Source organism: Zonotrichia albicollis, chromosome 3 (assembly GCF_047830755.1).
Source record: "Zonotrichia albicollis isolate bZonAlb1 chromosome 3, bZonAlb1.hap1, whole genome shotgun sequence".
Taxonomy (NCBI): domain Eukaryota; kingdom Metazoa; phylum Chordata; class Aves; order Passeriformes; family Passerellidae; genus Zonotrichia; species Zonotrichia albicollis.
Window position 1 is genome coordinate 111,777,303 of NC_133821.1, and position 17,978 is coordinate 111,795,280.

Genomic DNA, 17,978 nt, shown 5'->3' on the forward strand with positions numbered 1-17,978 from the left:
GAGGGTGCCTCACATGACAATCTGCATTCACATTCAAAACAAGATCTGAAACAGCATCCTGCTTCAAGAATAATGTAGTATGTTTTTTAAAGTAAGGTAAATGTAACAACAAAAATCATATCTATATAATGTGATTTTGAGTATTTAAATTCCAGCCAGCTTGGATTCCTCAATGTTTTAGCAATAAAAGAAGATGAAATAATGCAATGAAGAATTCTTATGACAGTTTTATATTCAAATGAGGTCACGAACCTCCTCTGGAGTTCCAGGCTGTTGTGTCTGCCAAGCTTCCAATTGCCTTTCAAGTTCCTTTCTTAGCTCTTCAGGATCTCTAATGATGTGCTAGAAGTGGAGTTACAAATTTTATGAGACAGAAAATTAAGTTTACACATCTGGTGATTCCCAAAGTATAGCAAAGAAATGTACTTTCTATAAAGAAAGTAAAATGCATTGTCCTCATTCTTATAAACAAAAAAAAACCTCGAATACCTCAATGAAAATTCTAAATCTCCATGTTTTTTTAAGAGCTTCTATGTAACATGAAGGATAAACACCTCCCCACAAGTATCTCCATATACGATTTAATCAATATAGAAACAAAGCTAGGAACATCTATGATAATGACACTAAATACAATAAAATATAGAATTTCAAGATAAATCAATGAAATTATCTTGACTAACACCAGATTTATCAACAGCATAATGGAGACCAAACTATTGAACAATACACCTAAACTAGTATCTTTGGAAACAAGAGTACACTTCACTTAGTTATATTTTTATACAAGCTTCATTGAAACCACTTGAAGATTGAATATCATCATCCTTGTTACCTGGCACCAAATATTATTTGATAAGCCATTCTATTGAAGGACACCCAATAGTGACAGCCTCTGTTTTCAATGACAGCCTCTGTCCCTGACTTAGAAACCCCCAGTTTGGCCAAACAGCAATCCATGGTCTGTATAACCTGCAGGTTTACAGACTAAGGAAAATAAGCCCATGACTCCAAGCTCAATACTCCCAGTAACTTCTCATTCCTCAAGAAGCAGCAGCTATTCCACTGGCCACCTGCTGCACATTCAAGGAAGGGAGAAAGTACAGAAATGGAGCAGATTTCTCTCTTCTTCCTTCTGCTGAAAGGTGAGAAGCTGCACTTTTCCCCCAGCTGCCTCTTTCCCTTCCCCTTTGTATGGCGCTGCAAGAGCTCCCTCTCCTGTTCCACATTTTGCATGCCAGTTGGAAAAAACCTACAAAGTTCAAAGCCACAATTATTCTGACAACATGACAACACTTGCACTCAGCAGCCTTTTTCCAAAAAGCTGCAATACTTGGCATTAGGGTAGAAATACCCAGTGCAGCTGGCACACAATCCTTTCTGTGTTATGCATAGAAACAGTAAAATAGCATGCTCTAAGTATGGACTTAGGACACCATACTGTAAGAATGAAAGGTCAATCCTAAAAAAAAACCACACTGAAAATATTTATATTTTATCAACTGCTTATCCACCACCAACTGCTTCTATGCCATAGGTCTTTATGATAAAATGTGCTTTTTCACAGAAGTTTGCACAGGAAAACTATGTTACAGCAAGCTCTAGGATCTTCTAGGCCATGGTATTTTTGAATTGAGACATTAATAAAAAGCTCAAAAAGATTCTACAATACCTACAATCAGCTGTTATAAAGAAGTATTATATTAATGTATAATGACTGAATTGGCTGGAAAAAAGTAATTCTAGTCTTTTGCATTCACAGAGTTTCATTAACACAGGTCAAGCAAAACCATGGCTTTCTCCTGCTGTAGCTGAAAGAAGACAGACTGGGTATCCTACCTGGGGAATGTCCATCAGGAACTGGTGGGCTGTGTGTATGGTCGAGTCCTTGCTTCTCTCTGGCTTCTCTTCAGCCACCTTAAGTAGTTTTTCTGGTGCAGAGTCATTGACATCCTCTGAGTCAAAAGTCTGGAGCTCTGGCTCCACGTCACCTGGTCCTACAATCACAGAATGAATTACTGACTTCATGGGTCACACATAATACAAAAAACAATATTGTATCTAGCTCTTTCACAGAGCATCTCATATGCTTTGTACTGCAGCTGGTATTTCCTTCTAAAAGAAGTGCCAAATTTTAAGACATTTAATTCTAGGAATGGGATGAATACATCTTGCAACTCACTGGAACAGAAAACCATGCATTTCCTAATGCAAATTGTTTTTCTGTCTTGTAAACTTCCTGCCAAACAAAGTAATAGTTAACAGATATTTGACACCTGACAGTTCCAATGGTGAAGTAAATTTACTGACTCTCATAGCCTCTATGACAGAATGATAGGAGGTATAAAGTCATATGAGGAGTCAGAAAACCATTATTAAAAATCTTTGCTGATCTTTTACTCTCTGATTTTTTTTATAGAACAGCTTTCTATAAATTAAAAACCAATTTACAAATAAAGGAATGGACTAGAGAGTTTGTTTTATTACTGTTTCTACTGTACTATGATATTTAACAACTAATTTCTTAAGAATTATTCTAAAGGAGAAAAAGAATGATGTTGTAGGACATGTTTCAAAGACCAGTTTTGCAGAACATAGTCAGAGAATCATGTGGAAAAACAAGTAGACTGATTACATGCACACCTGTACCATAAATAGAGTCTAGCAAGAGATCTAAGTGATTAAAGCACAAGGGAGTGGGAGGCAAGAATGTAAGCTTGTAAAACTTGTCTCCCCTCTCCAGCCATGCTTTATGTTGGTCAAGAAGAAATCTGTTCAAAATTCCAATCTATGATGTAATTTACCTAGACTCATCAAAATTACAATTTCTATTGCAATTGGCAAGAGATACTTCTACCTAGGGTTTTTTTTGAGGGGGGGGGTGTGTGGCTGACAAGTCAGACCGACCTTGTCTACCAACTACTGCTGTTAGCTGCTCAGTTTTGTTACCACTTAAGAAAGAAGGCAGTGAGAGTTTGGTGCTGCCTCACCAGATGTTGTTCAGACCAGCTCCTCAACTTCTTGCTGGTTTGTTTTTTTGGTTTTTTTTGCCAGAAGGTATACATAAAACAGCTGAGTTATGTGGTGCTGATGGTGGTGACACTGGAATGCATTGTTAAATGCCAATTAATTAAGTGAATTGGCACTGTGTTGAACAGCAGGGAAGTGTTTGCTTTTTATTTCTTCAAAGAGGTGGATAAAGATTAGAGACCATTAACTTGAAAGAAAGCAGTAAACCTCTCTGTCAATCAGTTTAGCAAAGGCTAATGCTGGTTACTGGGCAGAAGTAAGAATACTGCTGCAGAGGAATCAAGAGCAGGCATTCAGCCTTATGAAACATATCTACTACATGCAAATCTGAATACCTACATATACATCTAAAGATCCATATCAGCATGCATTTAGAATGCTTTACAAGTTAATGTACCAGAAGGTTTAGTGGCATTAGACTTCTTTTTTTCTGGCTTCAGCTCTTCAGTGTCTACTGCTCTGAGATCCTCATCCTCCATTTCTGTTTCCATTGCTGCATCTTCAAAGTCTCCTTCTTCCTTTTCTTCAGGAGGCATAAAAGGTTTCTCTTGCTCCTTGCTAGCTACATCTGCACAAAGACAAAAATACTTGTGAACAGGAAAGTGGAAGGAAAAGGAGTCAAGGTAAAAAAATGTTGCATTCTGAGGCCACTGTGTATCAATTTCAGTGAACTCAGAAGAGATCTGAGGCTCAAACCCCTGTTTTATCTTTCACTCTGCTGTGCCGTGTCATGTCAGTAAGCTGTTGCCTTGATTAGCTGAAGTAAGATTTGAAGAGAATAGATTGTAAAGATATTACGATAAAATTTATTTTTAAAGTCAAAATCGGTATTTTCAGAAGTGTTACTGTTGGTTGGAGTCTGACTGCCAAAGAGTAGCATTTATTGTAGTGAAATGGTGTGGCACCTTTAACCAATGCAAGATAACTTAAGAAAGCAAACAGGGGAAACTACAGCAAATATGAATGTTTAAAGATTTGATTCTGCAATGACAGCTCTTTATCCCCAGAAATCCCACTGTACCATATGTCTGTGCATCATAGTGTTCAGAGCTTTGTTTAATATGTTCAAATGCATCAGCCTCCTCCACGTTTTGTTTGGGCTGAGCTGCATCCTGCTTTGCTTCACTGCTGGATTCCATGGTTCTCAGTCGCTTGTGGATGTGTTCATTGTGATCTCCCATCGAGCGCTCGTTGTCTGCCTGGCCAGGTTTCCTCTTGAAACTCTGAAAAGGAACAAATTAACACCCTGAACTTCAAGAGAGGTGTAACCCACCACTAATGAGAACTGTGCTCTGACAAGGAGAAACTGAGTCCTGACTATTTGCTCATCAATACTACGACATTTAAACAAAAATTTTAAAAAAGAGACCAACCTGCGTATTTTTTATGCTTTGCTTCTGAGAAGCCATGCGGGCCATGCGTGTGGATTCATGGCCTTCTGACTGATTTGCACTTGAAGCTCCAGTTCCACTTTCCTGAAAGAAAAAAAAAATAAATTTCAAGTGTAACCAAAAATAGAAAAACCACTGTAAACAAACTCCAGATGTTAAACTGCAGTGCTTTGCAACATTCTGTTCTGAATGACCAATGGCTCATAACTGCAAGTGTAATTCTTATGGAGAGCAGACAAGCCACTTCTACAGTTCCACAAACTATCAGTATCCTAAACTTATCTTTACAGCAGTGAAAGTGCTGGGTATCTACATGGTCTTTAAGGTTTTTTTCAGTGAATTTACAACTGGTATAAACTAAGGTCTTATATACAGTTCTTAAAAACTATGGCAGCAGTTCCCTGATTTCAACTTGACAACACAATTTATCATTGTGAAAACAATTAACAAATTTAGCATTTTTAAGTCAGACACTTCCACATAATTTACCTCTTTAGACTGGTCTCTTTCTGAAGCCTCTCCAGCCAGCTCAACAGCACTGTCACTCTGCAGATTTTCTTGCCCAGTCTGCCCTTGTGTTTCATGCTCCATTCTTTCCTCAGCCTCAGGGATCTCTTCATCCATCTCTGAATTACCTTTATCCTCCTCTTCCTGAAATAACATCAGATTATTTTAACATTCTAAAAACACTGAGAACTTTGTGTTACTGAAAGGCACTTAAATACAGTTATAAGACACAGTCAGGATGGCCTAACAAAGGGAAAGGCCTGTTTAACTGGATAGCCCTTCTGTCATGAGGTCACCAGCTTAGCACATGAAGAGAAGGCAGTGGATGCAGTTTTTCTGGATTTTTAGTAAGGCTTTTGATAGTGTCCCTCACAGCATCCTTTTGGACACGTTGTCCAGCTGTGGGATGAGTGGATTCACAGTGTGCTGGGTGGATTCTAAGGCTAAAATAGTTGTAGTGAATGAGATTTCATCTCATGACAGTCACCAGTTCCTTGGGTTTCAGCTCCAGGACTAGTCCTGTTTAATGTATTTATCAATGATCTAGATACAGGAGTTGAATGCTCCATTAGCAAGCTTGCTGATACAAACTGGGAGGTGCTTTTATCCTCTCTTGGAGGATAAAAGGCCCCTTTGCAAAGGAATTTAGATTGACTGGGGCACTGGACTATGATTAACGGGATGAAATTGAACAGGTCCAAATGCTGGATTCTGCACCTAGGATGGAATAACACTGGGCTCAAGCATAGAGGGAAGAGGAGTTGTTGGGGAAGCCTTGCAAAGGGATCTGGAGATGCTGGCCCACAGCAGGCCCTGTGTGAGTGAGCACTGAGCCCTGGCAACCCAGAGGGCAATCAATCCCCATCCTGGGGAGCATCAAACACAGCAACACCAGCTGGTCAAAAGAGGTGCTGAATCCACTGTATTCAGCATTGGTGCAGCCTCATCTGAGTGTAGTGTGCAGTTCTGGGCCCCACAAGTTAAGAAGGATGTGAAGGTCCTTAAATGTGGCCAGAGGAGAGTAACAAAGGTGGTGCAAGGGCTGGAAGTCATGTCCTATATAAAGAGTGGCTAAGGACTTTGGGCTTGTCTAGTTTGGAGAGAAGGAGGCTGAAGGGTGGCCCCATTGCTCTCTACAACTTCCTGAGGAAGGGACATAGAGAGAGAGGTGCTGATCCCTTCACCCTGGTACCCAGTGATAGGATGCATGGGAATGGTCATTAGGAGTTTAGTATCACTTCTTTACTGACAGGGTGGTCAAGCACTGGAAACGGCTTCCTAGAGAGGTGGCCAGTGCCCCAGAGCTGTCAGTGTTTAAGAGGCATTTGGACAATGTGCTTAATACATATGCTTAAACTTCTGGTCAGCCCTGAAGTGGTCAGGCAGCTGGAATAGATGATCACTGTAGGTCCCTCACGACTGAAAAAGTCTGTTCCACTCTAACACAAGGCCAAGGAGGCAGCAGGAACACAGACAGCAGAAGCACATGATTAATAGGCAGTTCTTATTATCTTGATGAAGACTCTCATTGTGTCTATTCAATGACAAATTTGTTTCAGAGTATCACACAGCACATCCATTTCTTAAATCTTGTATAAGGCAATTAAAAAAAAAAAAAAGAAAATCGCACTTTTTATTTATTACACTCTACCTGAGGTTGAAGGCCTTGGTCTTCATTAGGGATTCCCTTATCTTCAGCAGATTCATTTTTTTTCTCATCAGGTGGTTGTGACTCTTCCTCTTCTTCTTGTGCATCCTCAGTGTTCTCTGCCTTTTCTTCTTGATCATGATCTTCTTTATCTCCTTCATCTTCCTTCTCCTCTTTATCTTCAGAAATGCCTTCTTCAGCTGCTTTTGCATCTTGATCATCTCCTCCTGTCTCACCAGTATCCTCTGCATTCTGTTCTTCTGTCTTCTCTGCCTCATTTAAATCCACAGGTTTCTCATCTATTTCAAAATCATTCTCTTCTTCTGGATAAAAATCAGAAAGGTATATAAAACTTTCAGTGAAGTATAGAGACAGTGAATATTACAGGTATTTGGAATAAAACTGCCCAGCCTATCAAAAACCCATAAAATGCTCAGTTCTATACACAGAATCTGTGTTTTCTATAGCCAGATAATTCCTTTAAGTCACAGTTGATTTCTAGCTAGCAGTACAACAGGATGAATTCCTAGTAACTTCCTTTAACCTAATATTTCTGAAGGCAAATTGACTTTTGACAGTACAAATACTTAGAAGTATAATAGAAGAAAAATGAAACCACAAAAGCAACTGGACAATTGAGATTCCAGCCTGAGTTAGGCTGTATCACTTGGGTAACATGAAAAGCATGCTCCACAGTGTGCATGAAAGGGAGGTAAAGGAAAATGTTGTCATGCTGACTTCTTGTCTGGCCTGCATTTGGTATGTTGGTATTTGGATGCACAAATGAATTTGTAGCTTATTGGTGGTTACACTGAATCCTACCACCATCTCTCTCCTTTCTGTAGACAAGAAGGGCTCATGATCTAATTGTCCCCCACCCTGCTTATATGTGGCTTTCATCTAGGAATCTGTAGGGATTTTCAGCTGTACCTTCCTCCTCCTCATCATCACTCTTCTCATTACTCTCCAGATTCAAATTATCAGGCAGGTCCAAAGGTTCAATTTCAGGCTCCTTTTCTTGCTGGCCATGATAAGGATCTACTTCATTGTCATCATACTCACGCTGTCAGCAAAAGAATGAGGGAAAAAATAACAGGCACGGACTAAGTGTGAGGATAAGCTAAGATTAGAAACAAGATCCTACTGTACTCACTAGGACAAAGAAATACTGGATACAATATTACATTTTGATCAGTTAAAAGTGGATTTCCAGTGGTACACATAATCATGCATAAGGAGCAGAAAGATTAATTTCAGCAAATACATTTACATAAATTGGTGGTACTTACAATCACCATGTTTTGTGTTGTAAAGTCAATTTTCCTAGCTGAAACATTCTAAACAGAATATGCACTCTTGGAGATGCTAAATGTACTCTTGCATACTAAGGTGTTTCTTTTGCTAAACACAATAGAATTAGAGTTTTGAAGCTTTGTCCATCAAAACATCAATTCAATGTAAAGCCTGTTTTGGCAGCTATTACAAGTTCAGCTATTACATATTCCAGAAATCCTTTCTGGAATATGAATCAGAAAATAAATGTGTAATATAATGGATACAGTATGGTTTACTTTTAGCTCTGAAATGAACTTTTTTCAGGGTGCTTCACTATTAAAAAAAAGCATTTCAAATTCTCAGAAACATCGTATGAGCAACAGAGTGTGGTTTAACAGCAAGATACTCCATTTAGTCCAAATAATTTTTACCTCATCAATTTGTTCATGGATTTTCTCTTTATTTACACTGTCCTCTTCCTGTTGCTCTTTTTCCTCATTCTTGGGAGGCTTTTTTTTATTATCCTTGTTTCCTGTCCCCAAGTTGTCATCTTTTGCAACGAGCTCTGAATCCTCCTATTAATAAATCCAAAAGAAGCTCAGTTAACTTTATTCACTTTTCAAAGTCTTAGTGACATCATCTCCTACTAAAAACAAAAAAGACAATACCCAACAGAACATATTCCTTGAAATTATCCCCTTCTAAGGCAAAAGCTACGAGAGCAATTCCCATCTAGGTCACATTAAATTAGCAGAGTTCAACTCCTTTGATACTTCCCCCCCCATCCTGTTCCTTATTACCTCATCCATTCCTGGTCCAGTTTCTTCTGTTTTACTACTAGCATCTTCATCATCATCATCATCTTCATCATCCCCCCAGAGCCTTTCATCTAGTTTATCATCAGCTTCAGCATTATCAAGATTGCCCATCTGCTTATCCAGTTCTTCTTCTTCATCTGAATTTTCCTCATCTTCTGTGTACAGTTCAGAATGTGTTTCAGTACAGAAGAGAGAAAGATAATGTTTTTGTTTTAGAAGCAAATAAGCAATCTTTAGAAGCAAATAAGCAATCATACTTTGAACCTAAATTTTACCACCCCATTCAGTTTAATTGATATAAGCTGCAAAGGACACACATGCACATGTTATAGGAAAGCATCAACCATTACTAAACCGATCTATAACTTTTCTTATAAGTTTGCCATTGTGAAAGAACCAAACCTTTTTTCTCCAATTCTCCATCATGCATCTTTCCTTCAAAGTCTTCAGACATTTCAATTGCATTGTCTTCTCCTTCAATGTCTGGTTTAGAATCTTGATCCTCTTTCTCCTTCTCTTTCCCTTTTTGATAACTGTCTTCTATCTAAAGCAGTGGTAAAGCAAAAAATTACAATTAATCTTGCCTATATATTAAAAGATTCACAAGCATATTAAAACACACAAAAACATATTGTGATATTAAAAGTATCACGAGATTTATAAGCTGATAGGCAATGATAAAAGCCAACATAAATTAAATAGGAGATTGAAGATAACTTTGTGTTTCTTTTTACCTAACACATCCACATCATGGATTTCAAGAGCTTTTTCAGTTTCACTTCAGTTAAACAAGATCACCCCAAACACTTGCCTGATCTTCGCTTTCTATTTTGTCGCTCACGTCCTTCTTGCCTTCCCCTTCTCCAATACCACCATCCTCATAGTCATGGAACTCTGTTGCTCCCTCTCCTGCTTCATCTTCAAGTAATTCTTTTGGCAAACAAAATCCCTGCAAAGGTGAACAGAAACTCAACATCTTCCTCAGTAGTAAGTACATTTTTCAGCTTAGTTTCTACTCAAGACTTTTACACATTAACTATATGCTTGCCATAAAGCCACTGTTACTTCTAATAACTTACCTTCAGAGCAAGCTCTGTAAAAATGCTGGTTAGAACAGAAAGCAGCTTTCCAGTACTCCTGTGAGATGCCAGTGAAATGGTGAGGTAGAACAGGATGAGGTCTGAATATTTGCAGAGCATGGGCTTTAGGCGCACCAGCAAATAGCAGGACTGGTTAAAGAACTACAATTAAAACAAAAAATCAGCTATCAGTCATTACTTGTACTTACTGACATGCACCTCAGAGAGCCTCATGACAGTGACTGAAAACATGCTCAAAGAAATATCAGTAGGTGAGTTTAAGTACTAATTCTAACGTTTCTGGAGCTTTTCCTAGATTTTTCACAAAAACTTTGTCTTCTTACTACAGGAATGTTTAGCTGTTTAGCTTTTGCCAGACACTACAGAAGACTACTTTTATTTGTCCCCAGTTTCTCACATGCTTCTAGTTCTAAGGCACTGGGCAAGAAGAAGCACTGCACATTTAACCCCCAAGCAGTTACAATTCCAAATATCTCAAGACTCCTAAGCTGAAAAACTCATGAAAAGAAAAAATTTACCTTATGTTTATATGAAGTGCAGTCTTCCCTGTAAGATTTCAGGATCTCCAGGAGTTCTGAAACACCTAAAATTGCCTTCTGCACATGTAAAGCCTCCAAATCAGCAGACAGATCTTGATCCAAAAGTTTAGTTATATGTCCAGCTTTAATCACATCAAGTAAGGCTGCATCCTCTTTGTTTGAAGCACATTAAAAAATGGAGATCAAGTCAGATATTCTAAAAATGTTATAACAAGTAATCTAGAAATAGCCACCCTATGTGTCTGAATACACAACTTCTATTAAAATAGTAATTTCCTTGTGTATTGGTACCTCTGACATACACTGTTTAAAAGATTATGGTTTGCATGGTTTAAACTCTTCTGCTCCCCACTCAAGTATACTGACAAACTTACCATTTTCCTCTGAAGATTTTTCTTCCTCTTTTCCACCTTCCTGTTTTCTCTCTACCAAACACTGAACAGCATACAGAACAGCATGGATAACAGTTTCCACTTTTGTTGAGAATTGCTCCACAAACTCTTCATCCGACTGTTGATTTCCTTTTGAACATAACACAGGCACTTTTACATGCTTGTAAACATCAGATTACAGGTTCCTATGTTTCCTTTATGCAAGGACAATGACAGCACTATGCAACTTTTACTATACAATTCTACCAAAATCTTGCTAATTGCGACCTGTAATTATGGTGCAGGATCCATCACTAATAGAGATGGTAAAAAAAATTCCACTGCACAAATAAAGTCTGGACTAAATTTTGCAAGTTTTAATTTCATGAAGTTTTTGGATACCAAAAGGAACACAGGGCCACCTTCAGCAATACCCAAACTAATAAATTCTTGTGTCTTTACCAACATTATAAATCAAGTAGAGAAAAATTATCCTCACCAGCGCAATTTGACACGGGAGCAAGAAGCTGTGTTCTCCAGGCTGTGAAGTGTGAAGATGTGTTATTAACTTCTTCTTGTATATACTTCAGGCTCTTGATTAGGGCAATCTGATTTGCAGCTTCCATGTCTTGTCCTTTTGGAAGAAACAGGGACTCTATGCTTTGTAACTGGGCTGATACTTCCAGCAAACAACTCACAACTGACGTGCAAACTTCAAAGTCTTTCCTGCAACAGAAATACCATAATACTGAAACAAGAACAAATAGTCCAACTTCAGATTAAGGATTAAGTCTTTTCTTGGTCATGGATAAGGGAGAGGCAGCATATCTCCATCCTGAATTTATTAAGTAAAAGATTTGACAAAAAGCTTATAGTCACAGTTTCAAGCAGAGAGAAAATTAGAAGATTGTTATTAAATAGGCTACAAACGTATTTTAAAATGAAAAATCTCTTCATTAACTTTATATTTGAAATTCACCTCATTAGCTAAGGATCTATGGGGATAAAATCCTGAGAGACCAAAGGCAAGGCGGGAAGCTGAGTCAGAAATTTTTTTCACTTGTCAAGGGAATGGGAGGAGACATACATTTCTTAAAGAGTCAGGCACTGCATTTTGCAAAAAAATTAATGGAAAAATGTTTGACGAGCACCTTGTGGTGGTTTGACCAGGAAGAAGTGGGAATTCTGGGAAGCTGTGGTCAAACCAATGAAAGTTTTGGGTTTGAGACTGGCACCTAGTGTAGCCAGTGGGGTTTGGACACACCTCCGAGAATACACAGGGGTTAAAAAGCAGGGCACTGCCCTTGGCACTCTCTCTTGGGACGTCGCGGCGAAGAGGTCAGATCTCTCCCCCGTCCAGCCCAGCCGCTGCTGCTGGGCGGGGGAGGGGCAGCCATGCGGTAGGCCCGGGGCCTGGACAGAGATGGGGGTGAGAAAGCTCTTAAGGATGGAAGGGTGGCGGAGCCCCAAGAGACATCGGGCAGCCATTTCCCCCCCGCAGGAGGGAGAGAGAGGAGAGCCGGCGTCTGAATGTGATAGCAGCCAGCCCGGGAGGAGAAAGGGGAGGGAAGAGTGCAGCCTGGCCGGCGGAGCAGCAGCACCTGTGGGAGTACCAGCATTCTACCAGCATTCTGAGATAGACAGAGACTGAAAACTTTTAACCCTTTCTTTCATGATTGGGGCCTTGCAAAAATGCTAATCCTCCTCGAAGCTGAATAAGAAGGGAGATAAGAGATGAGATGAGACAAGGACCTGGCCCGAAGAACGTGGAGATGATTGGATGGGGAGAGATGATTTGGAGTGGCCTTTTGGCTGGACTTTTCTTGTGGCCATGGACTCAGTTGTTCCTGTGACACAGACTGCATTTAGGGGGAGGCAGTGCCTCAAAACCAGGAGGGTTCATTCGTGAGGACCCCCCGGCCCCAGGGGGTTGGAAAAATATGGGGGGGACAGATGTCCCAAAGCAGAGACTGTGCCTTTTTGGAGTGAGACAAGGCATCCTTGAAAGACAACCCTAAAAGCAGCTCTGGTCCATGCCGTCAGTGGTGAGAGCACTGGGCATGGAAGGAAGATGTCACAAGCGGCAAAAGGACTTTTTCCGGGCGGTGCCGAAGTGACAGGGAAGCACACGAAGTTTCAGTGTGTTTCCAGGGGAAGCCTATGGAACAAGAAGGACTCCTTTCCTCTTCATAAACTGCAGTTTGAGCATACTAAAGTGTGGGGCCAAGGCTGGGCAGTTGATTTGGGAGAATGTATCGGATTGGGAAAGTCAGGGAGTGGGGAGGAGGAAAGTTTTTTTGTAAGGTTTTCAATTTCTTTTTTTTCTTTTCCTTATAGTCTTTCCCTATTTTCCTGTAGTTTAAGTAATAAAGTGTTCTTTATGTTTAAGTTAGAGCCTGTTTTGCTTATTCCTGGTCACATCTCACAGCAGACACCAGGGTGAGGCATTTTCATGGGGGGGCACTGGCTCTGTGCCAGGCTCAAACCATGACACACCTAAACCCACTTTTCAATACATGCATAGGTGAAAATTTTCAAAATTGCTTCACACCTACTATGTGAACATAAAGAAGAGATGTTCATGTGTAGGACTCACCAGGAATAAAAGGAGGTCTTTCGTGACTGTTGTCTTACTCTGTCCACCTCTGCTTTCATGGCCTTCACATTTGCTATCATTGCAGTCAATTGTGTAGCTACCTGCAGCCACAAGTGATCCTTATTCCTCATCCTGCACCCAGGAGGCAACTGCTCAGCTGATACTGGAGACAAGTGCTTTAGATCTGAGGGAATCAGGTCAGGTATTCCTGCAAGAACATCTCCCATTTCAGGGACTGAACTCTGAGCAATGTTGGGTTTCACATCCGTCCTTTCACTGTCACTGCTCCCAGCTGACTCTTCCTTTGGGCAGCACTGGAGAAACCAAGACAGCTCCTCGAGAGCCATCACACACTGCATGCAGAGCTGCTGCAGTCTGTCTGTCCAGCACTGAATACTGTCTTGAGGAGGAAATGCTGCATTGTAGTCTCTGTCAGCAGTCAGCCTAGAATCTATCTCTTGTATACAACTCAGGAGGTTCCTAGTAAAGATGAAAGAGAAGGTAAAATCACTGAGTCTTAAGTTGTACTTCATTTTTAAAAGATATATCTTTAACTAAAATATTTTTAAAAATCTAGCTAATAACTGCTCCTGGAAAGACTAAAACAATAGTTTGTTGGGTTTTTTTTAAACGTTGGTTAATTAGTGATTTTTTTCCCTCCTTGCATTATGAAATACTACAAAGCCCTGGAAATCTGATTTCCTATGAAAGTCATAGTAATGCAGATAAATGTCCTGAAAGATTTACTATTTCTGTGATTGTAAAGCTAAGAAGTTTGTTTAGTTGGGGTTTTCTGTTTATTCATTTTTTTTCAAGTTTCCTGGCCTTAGAATAAATTTTGCAGCAGTAATCTCCAGTCCAGAATTCCTTCTCTGTACAAAGGGGCTAGCTCCTAACCTGACTTCTAGAAGTTTTATGGACTACAGAGTGCTAAGCACAAATATGCTCAACAAAGGTGGCATTTGCAATGACTGTGATGACTTGAGCAATGAAATGAAAGATCACATAGAATAAGAAAGATTCTTACACTTTTCCTTTTACAGTTTTGACACAACATCCAGTATGTCCCACCTTTCTAGAATTTTTCTTTGTAAGCTGTTGATGCTTTATTTATTGTGGCTCAAAATACCATCTAGATAATTTATTTGCCCCAGGTCAAGCCAACAACTTGAATGCAAACAAAATTAACTTAGGCCAATACCAAATGAGAGAGATATGACAATCTCTAAGTTTAATGTTTTAACTGTGTAATAAACTACAGTAATCAGTTCACATATATGCCTTACTTGTTCTACAAAATTATTTTGATTCCAAAATACTGGCGGCAGTGATAGGATAAACTTAGATCTTTCCTATCTAGGCTTAATTGAGAGAGGAAATATTGGGAAGCAGAGGAAAAAGCTGTTACTTTCTTCTGCCTTATTTTCCATCTTTCTTGAACTGATCTGCTTACTGTTAAAACTTCTTGCCAACAATTAAACATTGGAAGATGGAGAATACCTGAGTAAGATCCACTGTTCTGTCAGTGCAGTAAGAGATCTCCTCTGTCTCACAAGCATCTGCATGAGGTGTGCAGTGAACCCTTTGCAGCGTTCAATGCTGCCCAGTCCAATATCCTAAACAAAACAGAGACAGAAGAAGTGGGAGGGAAGAGTTATATGAAGAACGAGACAACAGCAGTCTGTGTGCCTCCATTTCACTGAGCAGGCTGAAGGATTATGGTTTAATTGAACAAGTCTTACAAAATTTGCATACAAATTTGTCTTTCAAGCAACTTCTGTAACAGTCACCCACATTAGATTTCACTCCACTGCAGCAATTCTTATCAGGAATTCAGTTCCAGTATTAAATCTACCTTATATAAATAATGATTAAAATCTGAAGAACTACCAGTCTAAATGCTTTACATTCATGACCAATGCAACAACCATTCCTTTTACCACATAGAACAATTACTTCCACTCCTTTGATTAGAAGTGGAGACATCTTAAAGCTCAGAACACAACACAGAGCATAACTGATCACAGCCATGTTCTCTATTTGTATCCATTATCAGGTGTGACCTTGATAAGATAATGTTGTAAAACAAGAGGTAAAGCATAGTGAGAGGAAGAACATCTGGAAGAGATGCTTTTTTACTGAAATTTTGGAAAAGTTGTTCTGGTATGGCAGAGCTCATTTGTCTGTTCTAGACCCATCTTTGGTCTAAAAGTGTCTCTTAAAGAGACACAGACTCCTCTTGCACCCAATTATAAATATCAACTGATTTCTTCAAGAACATTGGACAACATTGGGATTATTTTCCTTACAAGTTTGGATTCAGCGTTTCATGAGTTTCTTCATGCACAAAAATGAGGCAATTAGGGATCTGCTGGGATGAAAGATAATGTACACTGAACAGATCATTAACTTCTTTCCCTGAACCAATTTTGTCCTGACAGAAAACAGCAGGTTTCAACATGCTGCATTTAATGAGAGCTACAAAAGTGTCGTATTTAGTATCATATTACACAACACAGTGTTATCTCCCACCACTTTTTTACCACAAGGAAATTTCAGTCCAAGCTGGTAAAATGAAGTTAACAGAACTAAGATTCAGGTTTTTCTTTGCTGGTTTTACCTTGGCAGGTGCTAACAAGGCTGTCTGGAGCCGAGAGTGACGTGCAAGTGACCGATAGAAGTACTTCTGGCACCCATCCCAGGCAGAAGAAATCTCTGTCAGCAACCTGGCAGAGCACAAAGTATGGTATTAAAAAAGGACCTCAGCAGGCTGGAGCCACCACATCAGCTCTCCAACCCAACAGCTTTGCTTGAAATCTGTTGTTTAGAAAATGCATAGATCTTCTACTTCTGCATTTTATCTAAAAATACTCTAGTCTTAAGAAAACATTTGATTTTAAAAATAAATTCTAAGAAAACCCTAAGCAACCGCAGAAAGATCTCTATCTTTGAATACCATTTAATGCTTTCATAGTGATATTGTTTTTCTAGCCCCCCATACAGCTACATCCAGCTTCATACAGAAGCCTTTCCTTTCACCCTGATACATAAACTAAATGCTTACATCCCAGGACAATAACCAGCATGTCTCAATGACAAAAAAGCCCTTGTTGACAGAAAAACAGTTAAAAAAATCTGAAAAAACATCTTTCCCCTAAGAAAGCTTTTCCAGTAATGCCCAATTTGAAGTATATGTGTTTTCTCCTGAAACATCCCATTATTTAATGAAGACAAAACAATGAAGAAATCCCTGAAAATCACAGTTCACCTTCAATAAAATCATTAGCAGTTTATGCTCTAATATACTGCTAGCAAAGCATCCCAGGCAAGGCTGGACAGTGGAGGGCCAACTGAAATCTAATTCATGGAAAGAATAAAACTGAGGGTACAGTTGGTAAAGTGCAAATATAGAAAAAAAATGAAATTAACCCCAAATCCTTGCTCAGTTGTACATACCAAACTGAGATGTAATGGGAGGATGGGAATATGCAAAATCCTAAATGAATTACTGTTGAGAAATCCCAGTCTAAATCAACATGCCATAAATTCCATATATTCCAGCTGCAATTCACCCAGTTTGGGGGTGAGAAGTCCTGGGTACATACGTGGTGTCCAGCTCATGTGTGCAATCCACGGCAGCCAAGGCACTGCGCAAGTCCAGCGGTCGGAGGTACAGAACTTCCTGGCAGTTTTCTGAGCGGGACCAAGACAGACCTTTCCGGTATGACAAACCTGCAATGGCATTTCAGCACACACCCTTTGATATCCTCGTGTTTTGTATGAAAAATGTCACTCACACAGTTGGTAGCAAGACATCAAATGTTCTTATTTTGACAAGTCTTTGAACATGCTGCAAGTTTTGAAATGTAAGAACACGTTGTACCTGAGCTATTTTGAGCTGAACACTGCTGAAATCAGACTAACACAGACCTGTGTACATTAAAGACTTTTCGCTGCCCCGTGTCCTTTAAGAAAGCTGAGTTAGGGATCATTTTTAAGACATGAAAAGGCTGATGAATGAGGAGGGTAAAGGTGTTACCTTACATCGTATTATAGTGGGTTTAGATATATTGGCAAAGATAGTAAAATGCTCAAGAACTCTGTACTTTTAAACCAAGCCCATTTTTAGTGGAAGCTCACCTGTTTTAGCAAGGCTTTTAAAGAGATCTGACAAAGCCCGTTGCTTCTGCATCTGAATATGCTTTGCTTCTGATTTCTGCTTCTCCTTAGTTGCTGTCTGATCAAATGTTAAATTTTGCAGTTCAGCTACAGAAACAATAATACCACCTGTATAGAAGACAACAGACAAAGGTACGAGATTTAAATTTTCATGTACGCAAAGCATTCTCTAGGAAGATATATCTGCACTTTTTCCTGATTTGTTCCTTTTATGGTAGAGAAGTCAATTGTGGCATGGACATCACAAGAAAACCTAACCTGTGAACTGGTCGAGATTTTCCACCAGGTTTAAGAATGAATTATTTTCTGTAACTGCTGTACACATTTTCTTCATTTTCTTCGTCAGCTTAGACAGACGATACTGAAGAGAATCTGTATGAAATGTGATGACACTCTGACATTCTGGGAGTGCCTTCTGAAAAAAAAGGAAGAAAATTACACACAAATGCTCACAGCTCTTGTTCGATCCTAGGAGGAAATTGCTTTAAAAAAGGGCTCAATTCTGCATTTATCTGAAACCCCAA

General features: G+C 39.4%; 1 protein-coding gene across 4 annotated transcripts in view; it reads right to left on the bottom strand.

The window, feature by feature from the left end:
• Positions 1 to 17,978, bottom strand: part of MDN1 (midasin AAA ATPase 1) — a 93,934-nt gene that overhangs the window by 6,041 nt on the left and 69,915 nt on the right. Inside the window, exons 74-95 of one of the 4 annotated variants that reach the window (XM_074538501.1) lie at positions 17,713 to 17,866; positions 17,416 to 17,562; positions 16,881 to 17,007; positions 15,896 to 16,001; positions 14,776 to 14,891; positions 13,276 to 13,755; positions 11,179 to 11,405; positions 10,683 to 10,829; positions 10,288 to 10,460; positions 9,749 to 9,910; positions 9,481 to 9,618; positions 9,072 to 9,213; positions 8,652 to 8,824; positions 8,283 to 8,426; positions 7,507 to 7,639; positions 6,580 to 6,899; positions 4,911 to 5,072; positions 4,404 to 4,505; positions 4,052 to 4,253; positions 3,428 to 3,598; positions 1,840 to 1,997; positions 253 to 342 (exon numbers count right to left, since the gene is read on the bottom strand). In XM_074538501.1, coding sequence (XP_074394602.1) covers positions 253 to 342; positions 1,840 to 1,997; positions 3,428 to 3,598; positions 4,052 to 4,253; positions 4,404 to 4,505; positions 4,911 to 5,072; positions 6,580 to 6,899; positions 7,507 to 7,639; positions 8,283 to 8,426; positions 8,652 to 8,824; positions 9,072 to 9,213; positions 9,481 to 9,618; positions 9,749 to 9,910; positions 10,288 to 10,460; positions 10,683 to 10,829; positions 11,179 to 11,405; positions 13,276 to 13,755; positions 14,776 to 14,891; positions 15,896 to 16,001; positions 16,881 to 17,007; positions 17,416 to 17,562; positions 17,713 to 17,866 — 3,774 coding nt within the window. Of the gene's footprint in view, positions 1 to 252; positions 343 to 1,839; positions 1,998 to 3,427; positions 3,599 to 4,051; positions 4,254 to 4,403; positions 4,506 to 4,910; positions 5,073 to 6,579; positions 6,900 to 7,506; positions 7,640 to 8,282; positions 8,427 to 8,651; positions 8,825 to 9,071; positions 9,214 to 9,480; positions 9,619 to 9,748; positions 9,911 to 10,287; positions 10,461 to 10,682; positions 10,830 to 11,178; positions 11,406 to 13,275; positions 13,756 to 14,775; positions 14,892 to 15,895; positions 16,002 to 16,880; positions 17,008 to 17,415; positions 17,563 to 17,712; positions 17,870 to 17,978 lie in introns of all 4 variants that reach the window. The other 3 variants (XM_074538502.1, XM_074538503.1, XM_074538500.1) reach the window with 3 other exon arrangements.